This window comes from Homalodisca vitripennis, chromosome 4, assembly GCF_021130785.1.
Source record: "Homalodisca vitripennis isolate AUS2020 chromosome 4, UT_GWSS_2.1, whole genome shotgun sequence".
Lineage (NCBI taxonomy): Eukaryota > Metazoa > Arthropoda > Insecta > Hemiptera > Cicadellidae > Homalodisca > Homalodisca vitripennis.
Window position 1 is genome coordinate 204,023,395 of NC_060210.1, and position 23,460 is coordinate 204,046,854.

General features: G+C 35.0%; 2 protein-coding genes across 4 annotated transcripts in view; one reads left to right on the forward strand and one right to left on the reverse strand.

The window, feature by feature from the left end:
* LOC124361381 (cell surface glycoprotein 1-like) overlaps window positions 1-21,390 on the reverse strand; it is a 30,741-nt gene extending 9,351 nt beyond the window's left edge. The window contains exon 1 of the mRNA XM_046815429.1: window positions 19,198-21,390. Coding sequence (XP_046671385.1) covers window positions 19,198-21,390 — 2,193 coding nt within the window. The remainder of the gene's footprint in view (window positions 1-19,197) is intronic.
* The window catches only part of LOC124360925 (atlastin-2-like), a 106,788-nt gene continuing 84,878 nt past the window's right edge, over window positions 1,551-23,460 (forward strand). The window contains exons 1-2 of one of the 3 annotated variants that reach the window (XM_046814926.1): window positions 1,576-1,644; window positions 14,539-14,580. The gene's annotated coding sequence lies outside the window, so the exon portion shown is untranslated. Of the gene's footprint in view, window positions 1,645-14,538; window positions 14,581-23,460 lie in introns of all 3 variants that reach the window. The other 2 variants (XM_046814928.1, XM_046814927.1) reach the window with 2 other exon arrangements.

Here is a 23,460-nt window from a genome sequence, read left to right on the forward strand (position 1 = left end):
ACATTACTATTAGTTAGAAATTATTCGATAATTTCCATGTACTATAGATCAGATCAGCATTATAATCGCGTACGCCAGACGACACAAAATGACACTTATCAGGCTTGGTCGAAGTTGCATGCACAATTTCAAGTCTATAGCTTATTTCTCATTCTCTATATATCCAACAAACAGACAGAGAAATATATTGCTATTGCTATAAGTTAAAACTTGATCGTAATAATTTGAGGTTATTAAAATATGAATACTTAACAAAGTGTTTCAAATACTAAAGTTCTCAAAAGAAAATACGATAAGATATCAAAGGACATGCCACAGAAAGGAGATATGAGTCAACCAATACTGCAACCCTGCACCTGGCGTAGAAACGCTGGCTTGACTTATCACTAGTTTATCATATATATATATATATATATATATATATATATATATATATATATATATATTTAAACTAAATAATTTGAAGTGTTTCTCATTAAATGTAATGTTAATCTACGGCCAATAACTTCCAAAGGTAAGTTGGAGAAATTGATCTTTTAATGGGTACTGTAAAGATGAAATTGCTTTCAGATTAAAACGTATAAATACCAGAGTTTTAAATAACCACAGAGTAACCACTAGAGTTACAATAACAGGAACCACATTTTCATTTAGCTGGTTTATTTTGTAGTTTAGGCATATAGCTGGATGGACATATAGGCTTAAATGGCTATAGCCAATTTCAGCAAATTTCAGGGAGCGAAAACATTTTACAGAGAAATGTATATCATGTTTGTGGAATAGTTGATTTTAGTAAATTATGGAATGATATTAATAATCTATAGACAAATTTTGAATCTACAATCTTATTCAAATTTGTTTTATTAAAGCTTAGTTTAAATGGGTAGATTTATCGTATTTGAATTTATTTGTTAATTTCATTTGCTTGAGTGTTGTTTTCTTTTGTTTTTCTAAGAAAGTTGGAGCCTCTACACAGGCAGTTCCTTGCCTTTTGAGGTCCTATTTTGTTTTCTTGAATTTTGTTTATTGATGTACCCTAGCTGTATTAAAATAAAAAAAGACATGTTCATATTTCTTTAATAAAAAGTAACATTGTTTTATTTTTATTCTCATGTCAATTGTGTCTACAACTAAGGAGCAATGTTTGTGTTTGTGCTTAAGGTATAAATGATGTTTATATAATTTTACTATTGTACATATTTTCAAGAAAATAAATAATTTTTCTATTCTATTCTAGATTATGACATTTTTATTCGTTGTGCACCATCTCACATTTTGTAAAGTATCTTTGGAGTTATAAAGAAAGTTCAATATTAATATAATTAATTCGATATAATTTCTATGTTTTGCAGATATGTTCGGATATAAAACGACTCATTAATTCGGATATAAAACGACTCATTAATTCGTAAGATAATAGAAATCAGAACCGTTCCGAACTGAGGTCGCTATCAGCCGCATGTACAGGGTTTGTCAGGAATGTTCGGGATTTATCGGTACTGCTCGGCTCTGCCCCCACTCTTTCTCTCCGCCTGTCACGATCACCCCATTGAAAACAAACGGGAGGAGCTCGTTGTGAATTACTAGCCTGTCAGATAGAAAGATGATTTCCTGCTTAAATGCCTAGCGATAAATTCAAATAAGGTATGTACCAGTGCTGTTTGGCTTCTGTTCTATAATTTTGAGAGAAAGGGGCATTATATTTTTAAATAATTTAGTAAAATCCAAGCTACAGTAATTTACGCGAAAATAATGCTTTTTATACAATTTCTCGATAAGGCACCTCCTTATATAAATATAAATATATAAACATATATTTTTGTAAACTTTAACTTCATACCTTGGCCTAAAATTTATTATCTAGAGTGGCATGAAAAATATCTTATTTTTATATCAAATGCCTAACAAAGTTATTTTAACAACCATAACAGGCCTTTTTTATTATTTTGTGAATAAAATTGTTTAGATTAGGTAGTCACAATCTTTCTTGGCTACACTGTAACAAGTAGTTGGGTGAATAACTGAACTAAAATAAATGGTTAGCACAGTGTACTAAAATGTAAATAACATTTTAGGGGTAGGGTACGATAAGCGGACCCGGTTTTGGTAATTATCATATTAACGGCCGGGGCGGAAAAATACGAGTTTTGCGTTAAAAACCTATTGGAATCGTCATATAGAACAAAAAAGTATAAGGTTTGATGGGGTGGAAATGAGAAATAACGAAGTTCTAGAAAATGAAAAATTAAATAACTTTTCAGTAATATCTCCATGTTCTACATCCACGTCTAGCGTCACGTGACCTTTTGTGGCCAATGATTGAACCTCGTGATGACGTCATCGGTTGCGCCGCCATCTTTGCAAACGTAAATGAAAAATAATACAGAAATGAGCAGAATTTTGATCAAAATAAATAATGTTTTTCTTAATTTCGAGAAAAAAATTAATTACGAGTGCCTCTGGCCATCAGCGCGGGGCAGCACCGTATTGACATCAGCGCGGGGCAGCACCGAAGGTGCTGCCCCGCGCTGATGTCAATAAAAGAAAAACATCCCTCAAGATAGTACCTATCAGTAAAATATAAAATACTAGAGGGGCTGATCAAAAATATAAATTGAAATGTAATGCAAAGGCAATTATGTAAAGTTAAAAAACTAAATAAATCATGAAAAAACTCAAATATATAGATGGATCAGAGAACACATACCATTAGTGTGTTGGCGGATACAGCTGAGCAGCAGCAACAAAAAATTCGTCTATCACAACGAAACGACAAAGTCTCCCGGTTTAAAAACACCACTCGACCGCACGACGAACACATACACTCATTTAAAAAAATTCCATGTTCAATTAAAAAAGAGATAATTTCGTTTCGGTTAAAATGTAAACTCTTTACGTGCCCTACGAAACACTCCGACACACACAATTCACTAGGGTTGGTTGAACTAGTGGATGGTTGATTCATCATTGTAAACGCACTCACTCAATCCGACCTACTGAACACGATATCTTGTGTAGAACTGACCCATGTCCCGGAGAACTCAGATAACAGGTACGTTATCAGGCTGCTATCAGTCCCGGCCGCAGATAATATTCAAGTAAACAGATTATCCAGACACAGCACACAAACTGAACATTAAAACATTAGGAACTTAACCACATATCAATATACCCCCTAAAATCATGTTATTTGTCATTTGCACCCCATAGTACTATATATATTTTTTGTTCAGGAGGGTGAGCAGAATACGTTGGTAACGTCAAATTCGTGATTTGCCGCCCCGGCGTTTAACTTACTGGTACGCTAATGAATTATTTTGAACAATTAACTTAAATAATCTATAACAGCTGTAAACACTTTCAAATAATACTTGTAAGGTAATATTTCAATTTTACATAAGTAACATTTGATTATTAAGAATGGCAGTCAATTTTAGAAAACTACACAACATTGCTTAGAAAGATGATAAGACATGATTTTCGTGGCTTCAACATGTAGGACTCATACCGAAAAACCCATTATGTGAAATTTGTGGGAAAGAAACAAATGAAACTGTGAGAGGAGCAATAATATAGTCGTCTTCAGTTTTCCTAATTTTGGTTATAATAATTTGATCACAGTTAATATTAAATTCACATTTTAATTTAAAACATATGTTCGTTGTTGCGGATTACAGATACTTTTATATCGATTGATAGTCTAGGATTTGAGATGCGAATATTAGGTATCGATGATTACATTCTTCGATATAAAAAACCGGGTCCGCTTATCATATCCTACCCCGTTTTAGTATTAGTCAGTCATTTTTGCTGTACCAGCTGGATCTTAAGCCGAATTTTTCTACTGAATGATAATTTTAGTTGATTGAAAAGGCTTAAGTTAGTCTCTACTTGAATTAATCCTTTATTATATAAGAATTGTTTTAATAACTTCAATAATTATATATAAAAACCAAGCATTTATTGTATAAAATAGTTAAAATTGGTAACTAAATTAATTAATTAATTTGACTATATAGGTTAATTAAGTTTTCAAATACAATTGAGGAGCAAACATTCAAACCTTGTTTTCTCTAAAAAAAAAATATTTTTGTAGATAATGACATATTTGAAAACTCTTTGTTAGACTACAATTGAAACCGTAGTTATTTTCAACCAAAACAAGTTTTCTCCAATTATAAAATAATGCAGAAAATTGAAGTTTTGATCAAAGAGTGTTTTCTCCAGCTGTTGCATTCTATCAAACCATGTTTTCTCCAAACAACCAATCAGAAGTGCTCTCATTAGTCATATGACCACAACTTTATTTTTCTAAACTTTTCAAGGTTATGCTCAATAGTGTGTGCTTTGTTACTTCTAGTATTGTGGTTTATTAAAATTGTTGAAATAATTAGAAATTTCACAATATTTGGTAATGGATGAGTTAGTAGATGGAATATTAGTGAGTATTGGTAATAGTGGAACTCGTAAACGACAGAAATCTGGCAGTAGAAGAGCAGATGCAAAAAAGAAGAGGTATTCAGCAGCTTCAGGTTGTAATGTGTACATTTCTTGCAATCATAGCAAGACATTTTTAAGTAATGAGGTAAGGCCTAGAGATGTTAAGAAATTAAGGGACAGACTCTTATAAAGTTCCAGACAAACAAAAACAAGACTCAATACTTGCATCATTGGTGGTTGCTAAAAATGTCATCAGACGTTGACCGAACAACCCAAACCAAAATAAATGTAAACAATCAGGGTCACAACATAACTTTTCAACCAGCTATTTCATGATCAATGTAGTGGTAGGAGAATACCTGTTTGTAAGAATAATTTTATAAAAATAACTAAAGTTAGCCAAACTAAACTCTCAAACATCGTAAAAAAGATTGCTTCGGGAGAAGCTATAGAAGAACGAAGAGGAGGTGACAGAAAGAGTCATTTGAGTGTTCGCAAGAAAAACAAAGTAAGGGAGTTTATTTCAAACATGAAAGGGTCTGAGAGTCATTACGAAAAGAAAAAATCAAAGAGCATGTATTTACACTGCTGATTAAGCATAAAAAAGCTGCATGAGATTTACAGCAACAGTTGCACTGAGGATCTTGATAGGGTTAGCTTTGCTATGTTTAGAAGAATCTTTGTTAATGAGTTTAACATAGGATTTAAGTCTCCATCTAGTGATGTTTGCAGCACATGTACTTTACTTGATCATCCCCAGTAGGATTTGCAGAACGTACTCAGTTTATGACTGAAAAAAGGGTTCACAAACTACGGGCCAATGCTTTTTATTCCTATGAAGGAAGAATTAACAGATGAAAACCGTTGTTAGTTTATGTTTTGATCTACAGCAAATTCAGCAGCTGCCTAAAAGTAACATTCAAGATGCATACTACTTGAGGCAATTCAACTTTTATAGTTTGTGTATAACTAGCTTGGATGGAGTGAATCCTACATTCTACACATGGACGGAGGAGTTGGGTGTTAAAGGCAGCACTGAAATATCATCTGCTCTTTATTCCCACTTAAGCAAAATGAACCTTGAAGGTAAAAAGTAGTTTTACAAAAAGAGAAGGCACATGTTAAAGTTAAAGGATTCAAAAACTTTAGGTTCGAAGAACAAAGTGAACAATCTGGTGTAGTGTTGCTTAAAAAGGGTATAAGTGATGCGGTTGTCAAGCAGCATGTTTTACAAACTCTTCCCCTTAGTCATCCCATAACATTACAAAAGAAGGACGTGGGAAAACTGTTGAAGTTAATGTATGGTGAAGAGTGGCAAAATCAACCCGATGATGTTTTTAACTGGTACAAACATAATTATCTACGATATGCCTGCCAGTACTGAAGAAGTTGAACAAGTAGAGTGTGATTGCGTGGATATTGCGTGGATATTGGTTTAAGGGTTTAAAAGTGTTATAAACAAATAATGTATTGTAAAAGGTTACAGAGTACGAGTTACAAATCATATGCTTTCTTTTGTTTTAATAAAAATAAAGCTTTTGTTATGATTTAATGTTGCAATTCATTTCATTCAAAACCTGCTTTATCCAAGACCTTAACGTTCAAAACAGGTTTTCTCCATTGAGTTCGGTCAAAACGTGGTTTCTCCTAACGGTGTTTTTCTTAATTTCGAGCTACAATTAATTAGGCTTGAGACAAGTGCCTCCGGCCATTAGCAAGGGCTGCAGCGCCAAAGTGCTGCTCTCTGCTGACGTCAACAAAAGAAAACAATCCTTTGAGATAGTATCTATCAGTAAAATATCAAATTCTAGAGAGGCTGATTAGTAACAACCTAGACTGTAAGTGTATTTATTAAATGTAGTACAGTAAACAAAGCAGTGTAACATTCAATTACGTTTCACTATTTTGATAGCTAAATATGTCTTACAGCTTGTAATAGCCATTGTACTTGCATCCATTATTCAAATACCATATACATTATTTTACTTTGAATTAATTTTGATCAATATTGTTATAGAATACATTAAAAAGAGCTTGTAATAATTAATTGAAGATGGCTATAATTAGAATGTATTTGTACTGATAGTTTAGGTATTTCTAATCGATAATTGGTTTCTCTGATTTGATTGTGGTGGTGGCCGCTTACTATAGTGCAGCCAATGTTTTTGTCTAAATTTATCAGCATTACAGAAATGTAGAATGCAATATAGGCCTATATATATATATGCCTATATTGCATTCTATATATACCGGGTGAGTTAGCTACTTAGATAGATCGCAGTTAAACAAACACATTTAAAGAATACATATTTTATTGAAGTGGTGCTAAGTCGTGTAATTAAAAAGTTAGCTATTGGATCACTTTAAAAAACTCACCCGGTATATACCTATATTAACAAAGTAAGATCATTTGTGTCATATTTGAGTAATGGCTGAAAGTACAATGACGATGAACATGCGTTATTTGTGTCACAAGCTGTCAGATATGTTTATCCTTCAAAATAATAAGTAAGTTTTATTCCACTTTGTTTATTATTTTTAATAAATACATGTAACTTAGATAGGTTTTAATTCACTATTAAATTATTTCTTTTAAAACTTAGATAATTAAGTAATTAACCCTCTCCCGGTCGAATTACCGCGACGCGCTTTTGGCGCTATTGGGCTGAATTAAATCACCGCTCTGCCGCGAGGGGACACTTATTCGCGTTTTTACTAAGTTAAGAACTTTATTTTAATAAAACTATTATGTATTATACATCGTTACAAGGATGATTAAATCCTCTATAATAACGTTGTATTTATAAAAAAAGTATCAACCATATGAGGTAAATTAAAATCAAACAAAAATGATGCTATCACGCTAACACCTTGAACCTGCCATCTATACAGAACCAAATGTAAAGACTGCGAAAACAACTAACGAAATGATTTCAGCAAATAAGTGGTTATAAAAAGTCCCAAATAGTTCATCAAATTACGTAAGATAGCAGCACAAGTCAGAAACAATTGTACTACTGAAGAACTAGAACACCGTCAATGAAGTAATGAATGAACCGTTTCAAATTATTAATCCTAGATAGCGTCCCTAGTCATAAAACTATGAATAAACAAGAGAACAATGACACTGCCGATAGATATTTCCATTATTAGTTCCCCAAACAACCGTATGACAGCAGCACAAAGCAGAGAGCGTTGATAAAGCAGTTGGAGGGGATTGGAGGCGTTTGGACTTTAGCGCCAGGCACCCTGCCGAGGCGTTTCGAGGCGTTTGCCCGGGAGAGGGTTAATTAGCTTGGCTTAGTTAATTTTAAATACCTTTACTATAATTTAGTTCATAACTTTTACTTTTTTTTGTTCATTAGTGTAGATAGTCTGAAATATCGATGATTTGATTGTCATAAATAAATAAATAAATAAATAAAAATAAAAATGCCTTTATTGCAAGCGTTTCTCAGTATAACAACTGCTTTACAGAACAACTCTTGTCATATCTTACACTATTTACAATACTGGGAAATAAAATTAAAAACTAAAACCTATAGACTAAATATAAAACCCAAACAAGACAAATAAATTACTGTACAATCATTTTTCTTAGTTTACTTTTAAAAACAGTAACAGAAGTCTGCTTAAGGCTCTGGGGGAGGTCATTGTACAACTTTGGGCCAAAGTAAGAAAAGCTCCTCCTCCCAAACTCATGCTTGACTCTGGGAAAGTGAAGCAAGTCACCATGGCGGACACTGCGTTGAGAGACCTCCTCCCGAAATTGGAGCTTCTCGACCAGGTACCGCGGCTCACCCAGCGCAAGCACCTTGTGGATCATGCCACATGTCATGGTAGCCGCTTATTATTCTGCAGCCATAAAATTCATAAAAGTAATTAATTTTGTCTACAAAATGTTGTGTACCTGTTTGTTGTTATGTGCAGACAAGTTGTTAAGTATGGGACTAATGGGAAATATTCTGTGCTCGAGGCGGACAGACACCATCTTAGTCGCTCCAGTAGTTTAACCTTTTTTTACAGTCTTTTTTGTTTTCATTTAATTTAATAATCTACTCAATTCAAAAATATACTTTGATTAATTAGAGCTTAATAATGGTGCGGTACAATTGTTCTGGTCAAGTTTTATCATTGGAAGGTGACCACATCATCTGTCAAGGTCGCAGCAAAACCACTTATGTTTTGGATACGGTGTGAGGGAAGTACATACCGAACCTTCTCAGAAGCTTGGAGATGCCAGCTAGCAAATACTCAGTGTCAGTATATCTAAACCATTAAGGCTATGTAGGAATATTTAACTAGTAAAATTGATGGGTTTGAAACAACTTTTGGGAGTGTAAAACATAGTCAAGATTCTATACCTAAAAAGTATAGCGAACTCTTAAATAAAATCAGAGATCTTAAGAATCAAAACAAAAACCTTAGTGACGAAGTGACAGGCTTAAAGGGTAAGAATCAAGGGACAGTGAGATTTATGAGCTGAGAATCCAACTCAATGATTTAGACCAGTACAGTAGAAGATCTAATCTAGAAATAAGCGGTGTAGTGAACACAGCAAATAGAGACATATTTAAATTTTTGAAAACATTTCTTCAGACGTTGAATATAAGAAAGAGAGCATATTCTAGCAGCACATCTCTTAAAGCAGCAAAATGCTAAATTTCCTCCCACTATAATATTGTCCTTTGGCGTTCAAAGATATTAGAGATGCATGGATTGCCTAGAGGGAAGAAAGACCTTTAAGCCAGCACCAAAAGAATTTCACAAGATATACTTTAGTAAAAACTTAACAACAACGAACTGGAAACTATGCAAGGAGGTGAGAGACAAGAGCTACAATGAGAGGCTACAGTTTTGTGTGGGTGAAAAATGGCTGTCTAGATTTAAGTGACACATATGTCGTGTTTTTCAAAAACATATGTAAAGACTTGCGCAAGGTGATAATGACATGCTTATTAACTATAATAGTTCTATAATTATTATCTAAAAAGTAAACTGATTACCCAAACATTTGAGACCTCGAGGAGGCTAAAAAACTTTCTTTTAATCCATACATGCAGCAAAGATTTATAAAGTTTAGTGCATTTTTATTATCCATGCCTAAAACATTCATTTTAAAATCATCACATATAACACATTACTTATTTAAACGTTTGATGTAACTTAAAGAACATTTCAATATTACCATTACAACTATGATATACAGGTACGAAAGCATTCTGACGAGCTCAACATTCGAAATTTCATCACATGCAAATTCACAATCTAGTTTCACAAAGAGCCTATTGATATAATCCATTATTTTAATGCATTATGGATCATACAAGGAAAAATTACTGTAAATTATTGGATCTTAGAAGTAATTCTTTATTTGCACATTATGTATTATATGGCTACAAAGTACACAATACAGGTGCATCATCGAAGACATAAAATATAAACTAGCCTAACTAAAGGTAAAATATATTTTGTATTTCAATTTGCACTTATAACAGCCGATATTATAATACACCAACAGATAATATAATAAAAATAGTTTTAAAAGAAAAATTAAAATATTAAAACCTAGTAAAAACGGGAGGGTGTAGCGAATTAGCTCCAGCTATCAAAGATGTACTCATCCAAGGAGTAATATGCCTCCTTCACCAACTTATCCTTTACAGCCTGCAACGTTTGTTTTTGATTATTATAAGCGACATGGAGAGGTATTTTGTTTAAAATATTTAAAGGCATATATGATGGTCTTTTTTCAAATAAGGATAGATTATGGCGGGGATACTGAAATGTTGTATTGTTCCTTGTATTAAAGTGGTGTGTGTAGGTAAACTCATTATACAGGGTGAGTCAGAAATATGGTAAAACATTTTAAAACGTGATTGTAGAGCTAAAAATAAGAAAAAAATGTTATATAAAGGTACGTCCGGAAACGCTCCATTAGTGAGTAATGGTTGGTGAAAGATTCTGCTTTGTTTTCAGTTCACCTGGTGAAATTAAGTGATTCTGAAATGTTTTGTTCTTACTTTTTAACTCAAATAAGATGGATTTATAAGGAAAATCATCTGAAAAATCAAATAAAACCACTCTAGAGGTTGTAGTGTGAACAGTTTTTGAGAAACAGTATGAAATTTGCCAAAAATCTAATAACAAAAATACAGTTTTAAATGTTTGATGTCCAATAACATTGTTAAATAACCTATAAACAAATTGTTTTTCCTAATACAGATTGTAGAGAATGTAATTCTGAAAACAACCATAATAAGCAAAGTTAGCTAAATGTGTAAAAAAAGTTATGAAATTGACTCCTCACGTATTACACTACACAGCAAACTTTTGCTGTTTTATAATAAGGAATGAGTATCTGATTGGTAACAGCTGGTAATAATTAATCATTTAAACAACAGCTGTTTAAATTTTTAAATAATAAATAATCAGCTGGGCATTTATTATTAGATGACATATGTCACCTCATTATTGAACAAAACAACAAACTGTAAAGATATTGTGTGTTTGTGTTAAGTATTTTAACTAGTTATCTTCATCCATTTTATTAGTGATTTTGTGTTGTGTGTTTCATTTATTAAAAATGGAAAGTAATAGTCATGTGTATTCAAACTCTGAATTAGCAGACATGCATTTAATGTATGGTTTGGGACGCTGCAATAGTACTGCAGCAAGACGTCTGTATCAAGAGAACTTTCCTAACTGCAGGTGTCCAGGCGCAAGATTTTTTACCACTATTGATCAACGCATATCTGAAACAGGTTCATTGAAGTCTTCGGGGCATAGTAATACAGGCATCGCCCCGATCATGTAGGACTGTTGAATTAGAAGGGTTGGTTCTTAATGAAATTTCTTATTATCCTGAAAAGAGCACTAGAGAATTGTTACTACAGTTCAATGTCAGCCAATATAGTATTCAGGGAATACTACAAAGTACCAGTTACACCCATACCACTTCCAGCATTTCCAAACTCTTTTGCCACAAGACTTCGCTCCCCGTGTTGCTTTTTGTCGATGGCTGCTGGGAAAATGTGCTGATCCAAAGTTTATAAATACAATTTTGTTTACCGATGAGGCTCACTTTACAAGAACAGCTATCATTAACTTCCATAGCAACCACACTTGGACAGACAGAAATCCTCATGCTATTAAACCTATTCGCCCACAACAACAGTTTTCAGTAAATGTTTGGACTGGAATCTTAGCAGATCATTTAGTCGTATTCATGCTTCCTCCCAGGCTTAATTGCGTGGTGTACTTGAACCTTTTAAGAGACAAGCTACCTAACCTGTTTAATGATGTACCTCTGCATTTTCGCCAAAACATTTGGTTTATGCATGACGGGGCACCTGCGTACTACTCTCTGGCTGTTCATGGACACCTAAATGAGAGTTTCAGAAATCAATGGATAGGCCGAGGTGGACCAGTTTCATGGCCAGCAAGATCACCGGACTTAAATCCTTTGGACTTTTATCTTTGTGGACATTTAAAAACATTAGTTTACTCTTCCCCAATAGATACCATTGAAGAACTCCGATTAAACATTTCTAATGGAATAGAAACCATTAAGCAGACACCTGGAGTTTTTGAACGGGTCCGAAACTCGATGAGGAGATGCCTGAACGCGTGCATTTTGAACAATAGAGGTCACTTTAAGCATCATCTTTAATCTTCCGATAAGACTTTTAGATATTATTATTATCTAAAAGTGATTATAGATATGTTTATTATATTTAAAAATAAAATTTTGAGTATCTTTTGTTTTTCACCAGCTGTTACCAATCAGATACTCATTCTTTATTATGAAACAGCAAACGTTTGCTGTGTAGTGTAATACGTGAGGAGTCAATTTCATAACTTTTTTACACACTTAGTTAACTTTACTTATTATGGTTGTTTTCAGAATTACATTCTCTACAATCTGTATTAGGAAAAACAATTTTTTTATTGGTCATTTAACAATGTTATTCGAAATCAAACATTTAAGACTGTATTTTTGTTATTAGATTTTTGGCAAATTTCATACTTTTTCTCAAAAACTGTTCACACTACAACCTCTAGAGTGGTTTTATTTGATTTTTCAGATGATTTTACTTATAAATCCACCTTATTTGAGTTAAAAAGTAAGAACAAAACATTTCAGAATCACTCAATTTCACCAGGTGAACTGAAAACAAAGCAGAATCTTTTGCCAGCCATTACTCACTAATGGAGTGTTTCCGGACGTACCTTTATACAACATTTTTTTATTATTTTTAGCTCTACAATCACGTCTTAAAATGTTTTACCATATTTCTGACTCACCCTGTATAAGGCAGGCCTATCACACACTAGCTTTATGACATCATAAACATATATTCCTGTTAGTGTCAATACCTCAAAATGTCAAATAATGGTTGATAACGAGTTTGTTTATTTTTTGAGCAATTGTTCTATTTATAATCTTCTGTGCAACCAATATTTTTTTGCAGTTTTTTGTGCACCCCAGGCTTCAATTCTGTATTGTAAAACAGATTCTACACAGGCATATATACTGCTTTGCATGTTTCTAAAGATGTGCACTGTGAAAAAATAATGAGAGCAGAACGCAAACTATTTAATTTATTAATTAAATAGTTTATATTTAAAATGGTAATTCTATTTTAGGTTTTGATCAAAATGGAGTCCAAGAAATTTGTGGGATTCAACAATGTTGTGTCTGAGTGATTTGATAAATGTTTATTGTGATCGTTCGGTTTAAACTGAATAAAATTAGTTTTTGAGGTATTTTAGATTAATCTTTTGATTGTAAGCCATGATTCTAAATGTGTGAGTGATGTTTTAGTCATGAACAAGTCATGTAATGATTTTTCTTGTATCAGTAAAGTTGTGTCATCTGCTTGTAAAAATAGATTTCTTGGAATTTCATAGCTTAAATCATGTATATAGGCAAGAAACAAGAGAGGGCCCAATATAGATCCCTGCGGAACCTCAAACTCAACCTCACACCAGCCAGAGTAATATGTAATATTATCTACAGTTATTTTTGTATGCTGTTTGCGACAGTTTAAGTATGAACAGTTCAAGTCGAGTGCATCATCCTTAATACCCAGACCATCTAGTTTGTGCAGTAGCAGATCATGATGTACGCAATCAAAAGCCTTGGTTGGATAAGTCACAGATTACTCCAGAAGTAAACTGTGTTCCACCCAAGGCTTCGGCTGTCTGATAAACAAATTCCACTTATATTTCTGACAGATTTTTCATACATTATTAAGCACTGAAATAGGAGGGTAACTATCAAACTAATTTTTTTACCCTTTTTGAAAATCTGTCTAATCTCTGAGTATTCCAGCCTTTAAGGAAAATGTCCAGTGGCAAAAGACACACTAATCAATTTGGACAGTACAGGTGCAATCACATTGACACTTAACTTGAGTAACAAGACAGGTATTTCATCCCAGCCAACAGATTTAGTATGTTTTAAACGTAAGACTATCTCTTAAACCCCTGGTGTAGTCACAGGAGTAAATTTACTGAAATACATAATTATTAGTGTTATTAGTATGTATCTTAAGGGGAGCAGACCACTTAAAACTCAATTTTTTTGGTTTTTTCAGTTTTTAAATAGCCTGAAATTTCCTCTTTACAATGGTATATAACATGTATATGTTTTCTTTTGATAAGTTAGCTTAAAAAAATATTTTCTAACGGCTTACACGCACACTTCAATCCTCACAATCAAGAACTGAGCGCAACGCAACCAATACTGCGTTTCTCTTACACCAGTGCTATTATTTACTTGTTATAGTACTACTTCAATGGAACTGCTACATGATCAACAGTATTTTAGAGGCATTGAACACCACGTCTCTTTGGACAGCTGAATTTCGACAGCTGTATTTTTGTTTTGTTTTTACAGTTTTTTGTGGTGGTGTTTCGGACATGTTCATTTTTTATTTATATAGCCTAAGCTACGTATATGTTAACAACCGTATATTACACTTTTAAAATTAAATAGCCTACACATTCAGACCATTTTAGATCAGAGGTAATGAAAAAAAAAATCTAGCATTTTTTTCTGTTTATTTTACTAATTTTTTTGGAATCTTGCAGAATACGAAGAATAGAAAAAGCCTTAGAGGAGCTTTACAAGAGGTACATCAGCGAAGAAACAACCGTAAAAGATAAGAATAATGAATAAATATGCAATAGAGAAGCTTCAGGCAGTATAGTTTATTTACTTGTTCAATACAACTTTCTAAGTGTTACTTTTCAACATTTTCTTCATTTTCCGAAACTATAATTTTTTGATGTATATGTACCTGTAACTCAGTAACCGTTAATAGTAAAGACATGACATTTTTTACACAACTTTAAGCTATAATAATACAACTTTATACCAGAGGGTTTGTAAAAATATCACTTACAAAAAAAAAAATGTTCAAAGTTATTTTTTAGGCTTTTTTAACAATATAAAAAATAAAAAAATCATAAATATAAAAGTAAAGTATATTTTCCAAAATCCTCTGGTGTAAAGATGTATAAAGGGTGTATGTATGTACATGCAAAGTTTCAATTCTGTATCTATTATAGTTTTTAAGCAATAGGTACATAAGTTAACATGGCGGAGATAGGGATATTAAAAGTGGTCTGCTGCCCTTTACTCAGATACAGGGATGTTCAGACTGTACAATATGTAAAAATTAGTTATTACAATTTTCAATAATTAATTCTTTATCACTTGTAAATTTTCTAGTAATTTTAAATTCATAGTTGTTTTAAGTTCTGGTATTCAGACCTAGCAAAACAAACAGCATTATTTGCACTTCGTTTTAGTGTGTACAGTCCTTTTGAAACGTTTTTTAAAACATTTTATATAATTTTGAGGTCAGTATTATTACTGTATTTTGCCATATTATGTAAATCCCTTTTTCTTTCAGCAAGTGCTGTAATATCTGAAGTGATCGAACCAATAGACAATAGACAATAGACAATAGACAATATAGACAATAGACAATATACATTATTGACATGTTCTTTGAGAACAGTACATAGCGTCAGTTATACAGGTTATAAGGTAACAATTTTTAAGCTGTTTGTAAATTCTTCTTTTCTGTGTAAAAAGGTCTCTCTTGGAGCCACAGAGTCAGTTGTTTCTTGAAGCGGTGAGGTGGTTGGTTCTTTAAGTGCTCTGGAAGGTGGTTGAAGTAGGCGTGCTCCTTTATAGGATGGTTTCCTCTTGTATAGGCTCAGATGGTGTGGGGGCAATGCGAAGTCCGAGGCATGTCTAGTGTTGTGCTGGTGCAGATCTGAGTGTCTTGGCTGTGATGTTTTTACAGTGTGGAAGATTACTTCTCTTATGTAGAGTGATACGACTGTCAATATTTTAAAATTTTTGAAGTGTTCTCGGCAGCTGTCACGGTAGTTTAGTTAAGGCCTGCGAGGCATCTAATTGCCCTCTTTCTGGTTGATCAGAACTCTCTCAAGTTGGTTTTGGATGTTCCTCCCCAAGTGGCAATGCCATATCTCAGGTGTGATTCGAAGAGAGCAAAGTAAGCTACCTTGGCCGTGTCTGTGCCACTTATTTGTTTTATTCTACGTATAACATAGTTTTTCCTGCAGATAGTTTTTTGCACAGTTGATCTATTTGTGGCTTCCATGACAGTTTATCATCAATTATGATACCAAGGTGTCTGGTGGTGTTTTTTATTTCTAGGTCTGGGAGCGTCAAGTTAAGGTCTCTGCGTAGATTGCTGAAGGTCATCTGAACTGTTTTTTTATTATTTAAGACAAGGTCATTTCTGGTACAGAATAGTTTTTGTTTTATTGAAAGTGGCAGTTGTGTTTCTCTGGAGTATTGCTATTGATTTATTTGCTATTGTTAGTGCTGTGTCGTCTGCATACATGACGTATGACAGATGTCTCCTAGCCAGTTGGGCATGTCATTTGTAAGTAGGAGGAACAAGACTGGCCCCAGAACCGATCCTTGTGGTACGCCCCTTTGTGTGTCAGTGGTTTTTGATTGACATTTCTGTAGTATGTTGTTTTCAGTGTAATTTACTTCCACAAACATCTTTCTATCAGTCAGGTAGCTACGGAACCAGCTTTGAGCTTTTCCTCTTATACCAAGGTTTCCTAGTTTTTGGAGTAGTTGTTCATGATTTAGGCAATCAAAAGCCTTACTGAAGTCTAGGAAGAGGCAGTTGCTGTGCAGCCTTCTTCCAGTTGATCTATAATGTAATTCTATGAATTGTATTAAGGCTGTGGATGTTGATCTGCCCTTTAGGAATCCGTGTTGTTGGTAAGTAAGAAGTTTGTTTTCCTCAAGGTAGTTTAGGAGTCTGTGTAAGACAACTTTTTCTAAAATTTTTGAAAAAAAAGTAGAAATGAGTGAAATAGGTCGATCGATAGCTGTTTGTGTCATTATGTGGTCCGGCTTTGTACTTTGGGTAGACTTTAGCTATTTTTAATTGGTTGGGGAAAATTCCTTGTGAAAGAGATTTGTTAGTTATAAGGGTGAGTGGTCTTAACAGTTCGTTTTTACATGCTTTTACAAGTTTAGCTGATATGTGATCTGCTCCAGATGAGGTTTTTGGTTTTAGGGAGTCTATGATTTTTAAGATTTCATTAGTTGTTGCTGGTTTGAAGTGTAAGTTCTGCTGCTTTATAGGTGGAGGTGGTTCATAGTCATCTGGGTCTGGGGTTCGGATTAAGATCAGAGTTTTGGAGTGTTCTGTGTGCCACAGTTGAGAAAAATGTGTTTGAAACAGTTTGCCACTTCTGCTGGTTGTGTTATAATGGTGTTGTCCATGAGGAGGAGCAATTCTGTGTTGTTGTCAGTTTTAGCCTTACGCTGGTTATTTACCACTTGCCATAACGCTCTGGACTTGTTGTCAGCTTTGTTTATATATTCTGCCATAAATTCTTTATGTAGCGATTTTAGTTTAGTGTCGTAACTCTTTTTCCTTGCAGCCGTCTCCATTTTGTCTTCTGCTCTTCCTGTGCATTGTTCCTTTTCCAAAGCTTTTATGTATTCACTTTTTAATTTGGCACATTCCGTGTCCCAGCACTGCCTTAAGCCTTTGTTATGTCTGGTTGCGCAGGTTTTTAATGGGCAGGTTTCATCTAGAATAGATTGTGTGATAGTGTGGAAGGTGTCATACAAGTCGTTTATGTCCTCTTGAGCATGGAGAATGACCCAGTTTTGGGTTTGCAGTCTGGATTTGAAAAGTTCTATTGTTTTCTTGCTGAAAATTCTTTTTCTTTCTTTGAAGTTTTCTTTTATTTTTGATGTGATTATTGTGGCTGATTGGGCTGTATGGTCAGAAAGTCCGGATGAGATAACCGATGTGTTTATCAATTGTTGGTCAATGTTAGTGCATATCCAGTCTATTGATTTAGAGGTATCTCTGGTGATACGTGTGGGTGGTAGGTTCATTCTTGTTATCTGATAAGATGTTAGGAGCTCTTCGAGTTTGGATTTGTCATTGCTTTCAGTCAGGCTGTCCACATTGATGTCTCCTACAAGCACGATCTTTTTGTGTGACTCTAGAGATCTGTCGAGTTGTTCTGTAAGTATGTCAATACCTTGGTCTAAGTTTGCGTTGGGAGGTCTGTAGACTCCGAGTATTCGTAGGCTTGTTTTCTTTGTTTTTATCTCGAAGAGAGCTGTCTCGCAAATAAGCTCGCTCTCATCTCCACTTGTGTATATGAGATTAGTGTGCTGTTTGAGGTCATCCTTTATGTATCCATTGTAACCAGTATTTTTGTTGTGTACATTTTTTATCAATCTAGGAGGAAAACTCTAATTCATACATCCAAGAAATGAGCTAAGAAATGTATTGTAATCACTGTTTAAGTTGTTATTAAACAATATTTTTGAGATTATCTCTCAGTCAATCCAACAATCTACTAACATTGTGTTTGATGAAAAGAATCTTTTCATTTTCCAGAAATTTTCTAATTTCAATTTGTAGGGAGGTTGAGGTAATATGAGAACATTATGGTCAGACAAATCGTGCTCAGTATTTGTTATATTGCATTTTCTATAAAAGTACAATTTTCTGATTGGATTTTTTTCTAGATGACTCAAAACAATTCAACCTAAATCCATTGTTTTAGTAGGCTCTTGAAAGTATTAGTAAAATTGTCTTCATATTTTAATAAGTCAATATTATAATCAGCTAAAATCACAATTTTTTTCTTTTCTTATTATTTATATAGAAAAGAAACTCTTTTTTAAGAAATGTTTTGGTATGCAAATAGCCAGGTATACGATATAGCGAAGCACATTAAGACACCCAATCTCAACAAAATATCCCTCAAAAAATATTCTTCATTGAATCTTTTGAGATCAAACCAAAGTGTGTACGAGTACACATGAAACACCTTCAGCCTTCTTTCTGAAAACCCATCTGAAAGTGTATAGTTTTTTAAATAAATTTAAAATATGCCTATTGTAATTTTTTAAACAGTGTTCATTTAGTCATTATCTGAACATTCTGTAGAGTACTGTCTATAAATGTTGAAAATTTGTTTAGTTTTACAATTATTCCTTGAATATTACATTGTATAATAAAACCATTTATAGTGTTGTTATCAACTGATTTTGAACTTTGTGCTTTGCACCCTCCCCTACTCTTAAAAATAGTGTTTCTTTGTATTATTATTATTACCTAAAGTAGACTTACTTAAAACAGATAAACTTTTATTAATATTTCTTTTATTATTCATGAAATTTTTTATGAATGGCGGAAAAAAGAGTCCATTGACCTGAGAACAGTCTCTGTTGTTGTTGGGTGTACTCCATCTTCTGAAGGGAGAGACATCTGCTGCATCAGTGACAATTCCGTGCATGCTTGTGTCTCTGGATGGTGTTGTGACATCTTTAGGCAACGTAATAGTAGCTCCGGTCAGTGAGGTGCCATCTCCACTCGGTGCCATGGCATCATGTGTCATTGAAAGAGTGGTTCTAGGCTGCATACCAGCATTTGTCGGCACAGCAGAATCCGCAGTCGGTGACGTGGTAATATCCATTAGTGCTGTAGAGGTGTCAGTTGGTATATCCCTTTCATTCAGCACAGCAGCATCCGCAGTCGGTGACGTGGTAATATCCATTAGTGCTGTAGAGGTGTCAGTTGGTATATCCCTTTCATTCAGCACAGCAGCATCCGCAGTCGGTGACGTGGTAATATCCATTAGTGCTGTAGGGGTGTCAGTTGATATATCCCTTTCATTCAGCACAGCAGCATCCACAGTCGGTGACGTGGTAATATCCATTAGTGCTGTAGAGGTGTCAGTTGGTATATCCCTTTCATTCAGCACAGCAGCATCCACAGTCGGTGACGTGGTAATATCCATTAGTGCTGTAGGGGTGTCAGTTGATATATCCCTTTCATTCAGCACAGCAGCATCCACAGTCGGTGACGTGGTAATATCCATTAGTGCTGTAGAGGTGTCAGTTGGTATATCCCTTTCATTCAGCACAGCAGCATCCACAGTCGGTGACGTGGTAATATCCATTAGTGCTGTAGGGGTGTCAGTTGGTATATCCCTTTCATTCAGCACAGCAGCATCCGCAGTCGGTGACGTGGTAATATCCATTAGTGCTGTAGAGGTGTCAGTTGGTATATCCCTTTCATTCAGCACAGCAGCATCCGCAGTCGGTGACGTGGTAATATCCATTAGTGCTGTAGAGGTGTCAGTTGGTATATCCCTTTCATTCAGCACAGCAGCATCCGCAGTCGGTGACGTGGTAATATCCATTAGTGCTGTAGGGGTGTCAGTTGGTATATCCCTTTCATTCAGCACAGCAGCATCCGCAGTCGGTGACGTGGTAATATCCATTAGTGCTGTAGGGGTGTCAGTTGATATATCCCTTTCATTCAGCACAGCAGCATCCACAGTCGGTGACGTGGTAATATCCATTAGTGCTGTAGGTGTGTTAGTTGATGTATCCCTTTCATTCAGCACAGCAGCATCCACAGTCGGTGACGTGGTAATATCCATTAGTGCTGTAGGTGTGTTAGTTGATGTATCCCTTTCATTCAGCACAGCAGCATCCACAGTCGGTGACGTGGTAATATCCATTAGTGCTGTAGGGGTGTCAGTTGATATATCCCTTTCATTCAGCACAGCAGCATCCACAGTCGGTGACGTGGTAATATCCATTAGTGCTGTAGGTGTGTTAGTTGATGTATCCCTTTCATTCAGCACAGCAGCATCCGCAGTCGGTGACGTGGTAATATCCATTAGTGCTGTAGGGGTGTCAGTTGATATATCCCTTTCATTCAGCACAGCAGCATCCACAGTCGGTGACGTGGTAATATCCATTAGTGCTGTAGGTGTGTTAGTTGATGTATCCCTTTCATTCAGCACAGCAGCATCCGCAGTCGGTGACGTGGTAATATCCATTAGTGCTGTAGGGGTGTCAGTTGATATATCCCTTTCATTCAGCACAGCAGCATCCACAGTCGGTGACGTGGTAATATCCATTAGTGCTGTAGGGGTGTCAGTTGATATATCCCTTTCATTCAGCACAGCAGCATCCACAGTCGGTGACGTGGTAATATCCATTAGTGCTGTAGGGGTGTCAGTTGATATATCCCTTTCATTCAGCACAGCAGCATCCGCAGTCGGTGACGTGGTAATATCCATTAGTGCTGTAGGGGTGTCAGTTGATATATCCCTTTCATTCAGCACAGCAGCATCCACAGTCGGTGACGTGGTAATATCCATTAGTGCTGTAGGGGTGTCAGTTGATATATCCCTTTCATTCAGCACAGCAGCATCCACAGTCGGTGACGTGGTAATATCCATTAGTGCTGTAGGGGTGTCAGTTGATATATCCCTTTCATTCAGCACAGCAGCATCCACAGTCGTTGACGTGGTAATATCCATTAGTGCTGTAGGGGTGTCAGTTGATATATCCCTTTCATTCAGCACAGCAGCATCCACAGACGGCATCATGGTATTATCGGTCAGTGCAGTGGCAGCCCCAGTCGAAGAAGCAGAAACATCATCACGCAAAGTGCTGGTGCTCAGTAGCTGTATATAAGATATGTTTTATATCGCTCACTTCATCTGCAATAATCCTTCCTAAGACTTCTTTTCCTTTTTTTGATGGAGGCATACTGTGCTTTGTATAATTGTACCAGCTCATACTTAAATTGTATTATAAAAAGTAGTTAAAAATACATTTAACTTACATAAAAGTACACAATGCAATGCAACTATAGATTGGTTTTGTTTGACCAAGTTATCCCACACGTAACTTAGCTGTGTTAGGAAGGGTTGATTCATTAAGTTAAGCTCCATTTCCAGGTTATTCTATCTGGAATAGTAAGAAAACTCAGTACCTAGTCAGTATCCCTTATGAACAATTTCATAAAGAAATATTACATTGTTAAAATAAAGTACATCATCTGATAGTGTTCTAAGCATCTTTATTCCTTCATGTAATGGTTTACTTTTGAACTTGTCTGTTTATAGACTGGCAGTATATAGGTTTCTGGATGTCTAGTGTGTTAATTCACAGTGTTTATTTATAGTTTCCAGGGTGTCTGGTGTGATCATGCACAGTTTCCTGGGTGTGTGGTGTGATCATCATGCATAGTTTCCAGGGTGTCTGGTGTGATCATGCACAATTTCCAGGGTGTGTGGTGTGATCATGCACAGTTTCCTGGGCGTCTGGTGTGATCATGCACAGTTTCCTGGGTGTCTGGTGTGATCATGCATAGTTTCCTGAATGTCTGGTGTGATCATGCATAGTTTCCTGAGTGTCTGATGTGATGTTTGACCAAAAACGTGTTCAAATGAACATGTTGAACGCTTTTGATGCAGTTTAGGGGAAATAAATCCAAGTTTTAGCGGCGATTATTTACTGAAACTTGGATACAGCAAAAACAAATATAGTCTAAATAGTGGGCTGTAAAGGGAGAACCGGCTCCAAAAAAAGCAAAAACTCTTTTGGCTGGGAAAGTGATGGTGACTGGTTTTTGGGATAGTCATGGAGTTTTTTTAAATCAATTATCTTCAAAAAGGAAAAACCATTACAGGAGCGTACTATGCATCATTGCTTGATAAGCTTAAGGCAGAACTTGTGGAAAACGGCCACATTTGCAGAAAAAGAAAATCCTGTTTCACCATGACAAATGTCTTTAATAAACAATATTGTCTCACACCTCAGCGGTTGCCATGGCAAAAGTTGACGAATTACATTACTCACCAGATCTACCCCTAGCGACTTCTTTTTGTTCCCTCATCTAAAAATTGCACTTGGAGGACAAAGATTTTCCTCAAATGAAGAGGCAATCACCTTTGAAAATAATAATTTTGCAAAGAAAATGCTGAGTATTATTTGGATGGGTCATAGAGATGGGAGCATCACTAGGAGAATTGTGTATAGTTACAAGGAGACTATGTTGAAAAATAAAATAAAATTCAAATAAAATGTCTTATTTTTGTTAGGTCGGAAACTTTTCAGACCTCCCTTGTAGATAGTGACCTATCAATAGAAATTATTAAAATCATAACTCAAGACATCACTTATCTGATAAATAAATTGCTGACTAAGAGGGCAAATGCTCAAGATCCCTAGGTGTTCTTATGCATACGGAAGAGGGGTTGAAACAGGAAAGCGTTGTTCAGAAGATCTCATGGTTTTGTTTATCCTCGACAAATAGTTGACAACCCAACTAGTTTATACCAGTAAATGAGACCTATTAAAATACTTTTAAGTAATTTTGTCGATTGTAAGAAAGTATATGTTCCCAGAAGTTTTTTCTAGTACATCAAAGTTTCTCGCACACATTAAGAAGTGTTGGTGCCTTTGGTGACTGTAAAAGTTTTGAATTCAACGATTTTGTAATAGTATCTTCTGCCAATAGAGAAGTATACAAAAATTATGATGCAATATAACAGAAAATATAAGTGGATAGTTTCACAAAATAGTACTACTTCTTAACAAATTACAACAACTGAGCTGCATTGTACTTTTAATTGTTATCCACTTTTTTCCTTCTTTATTTAATTAAT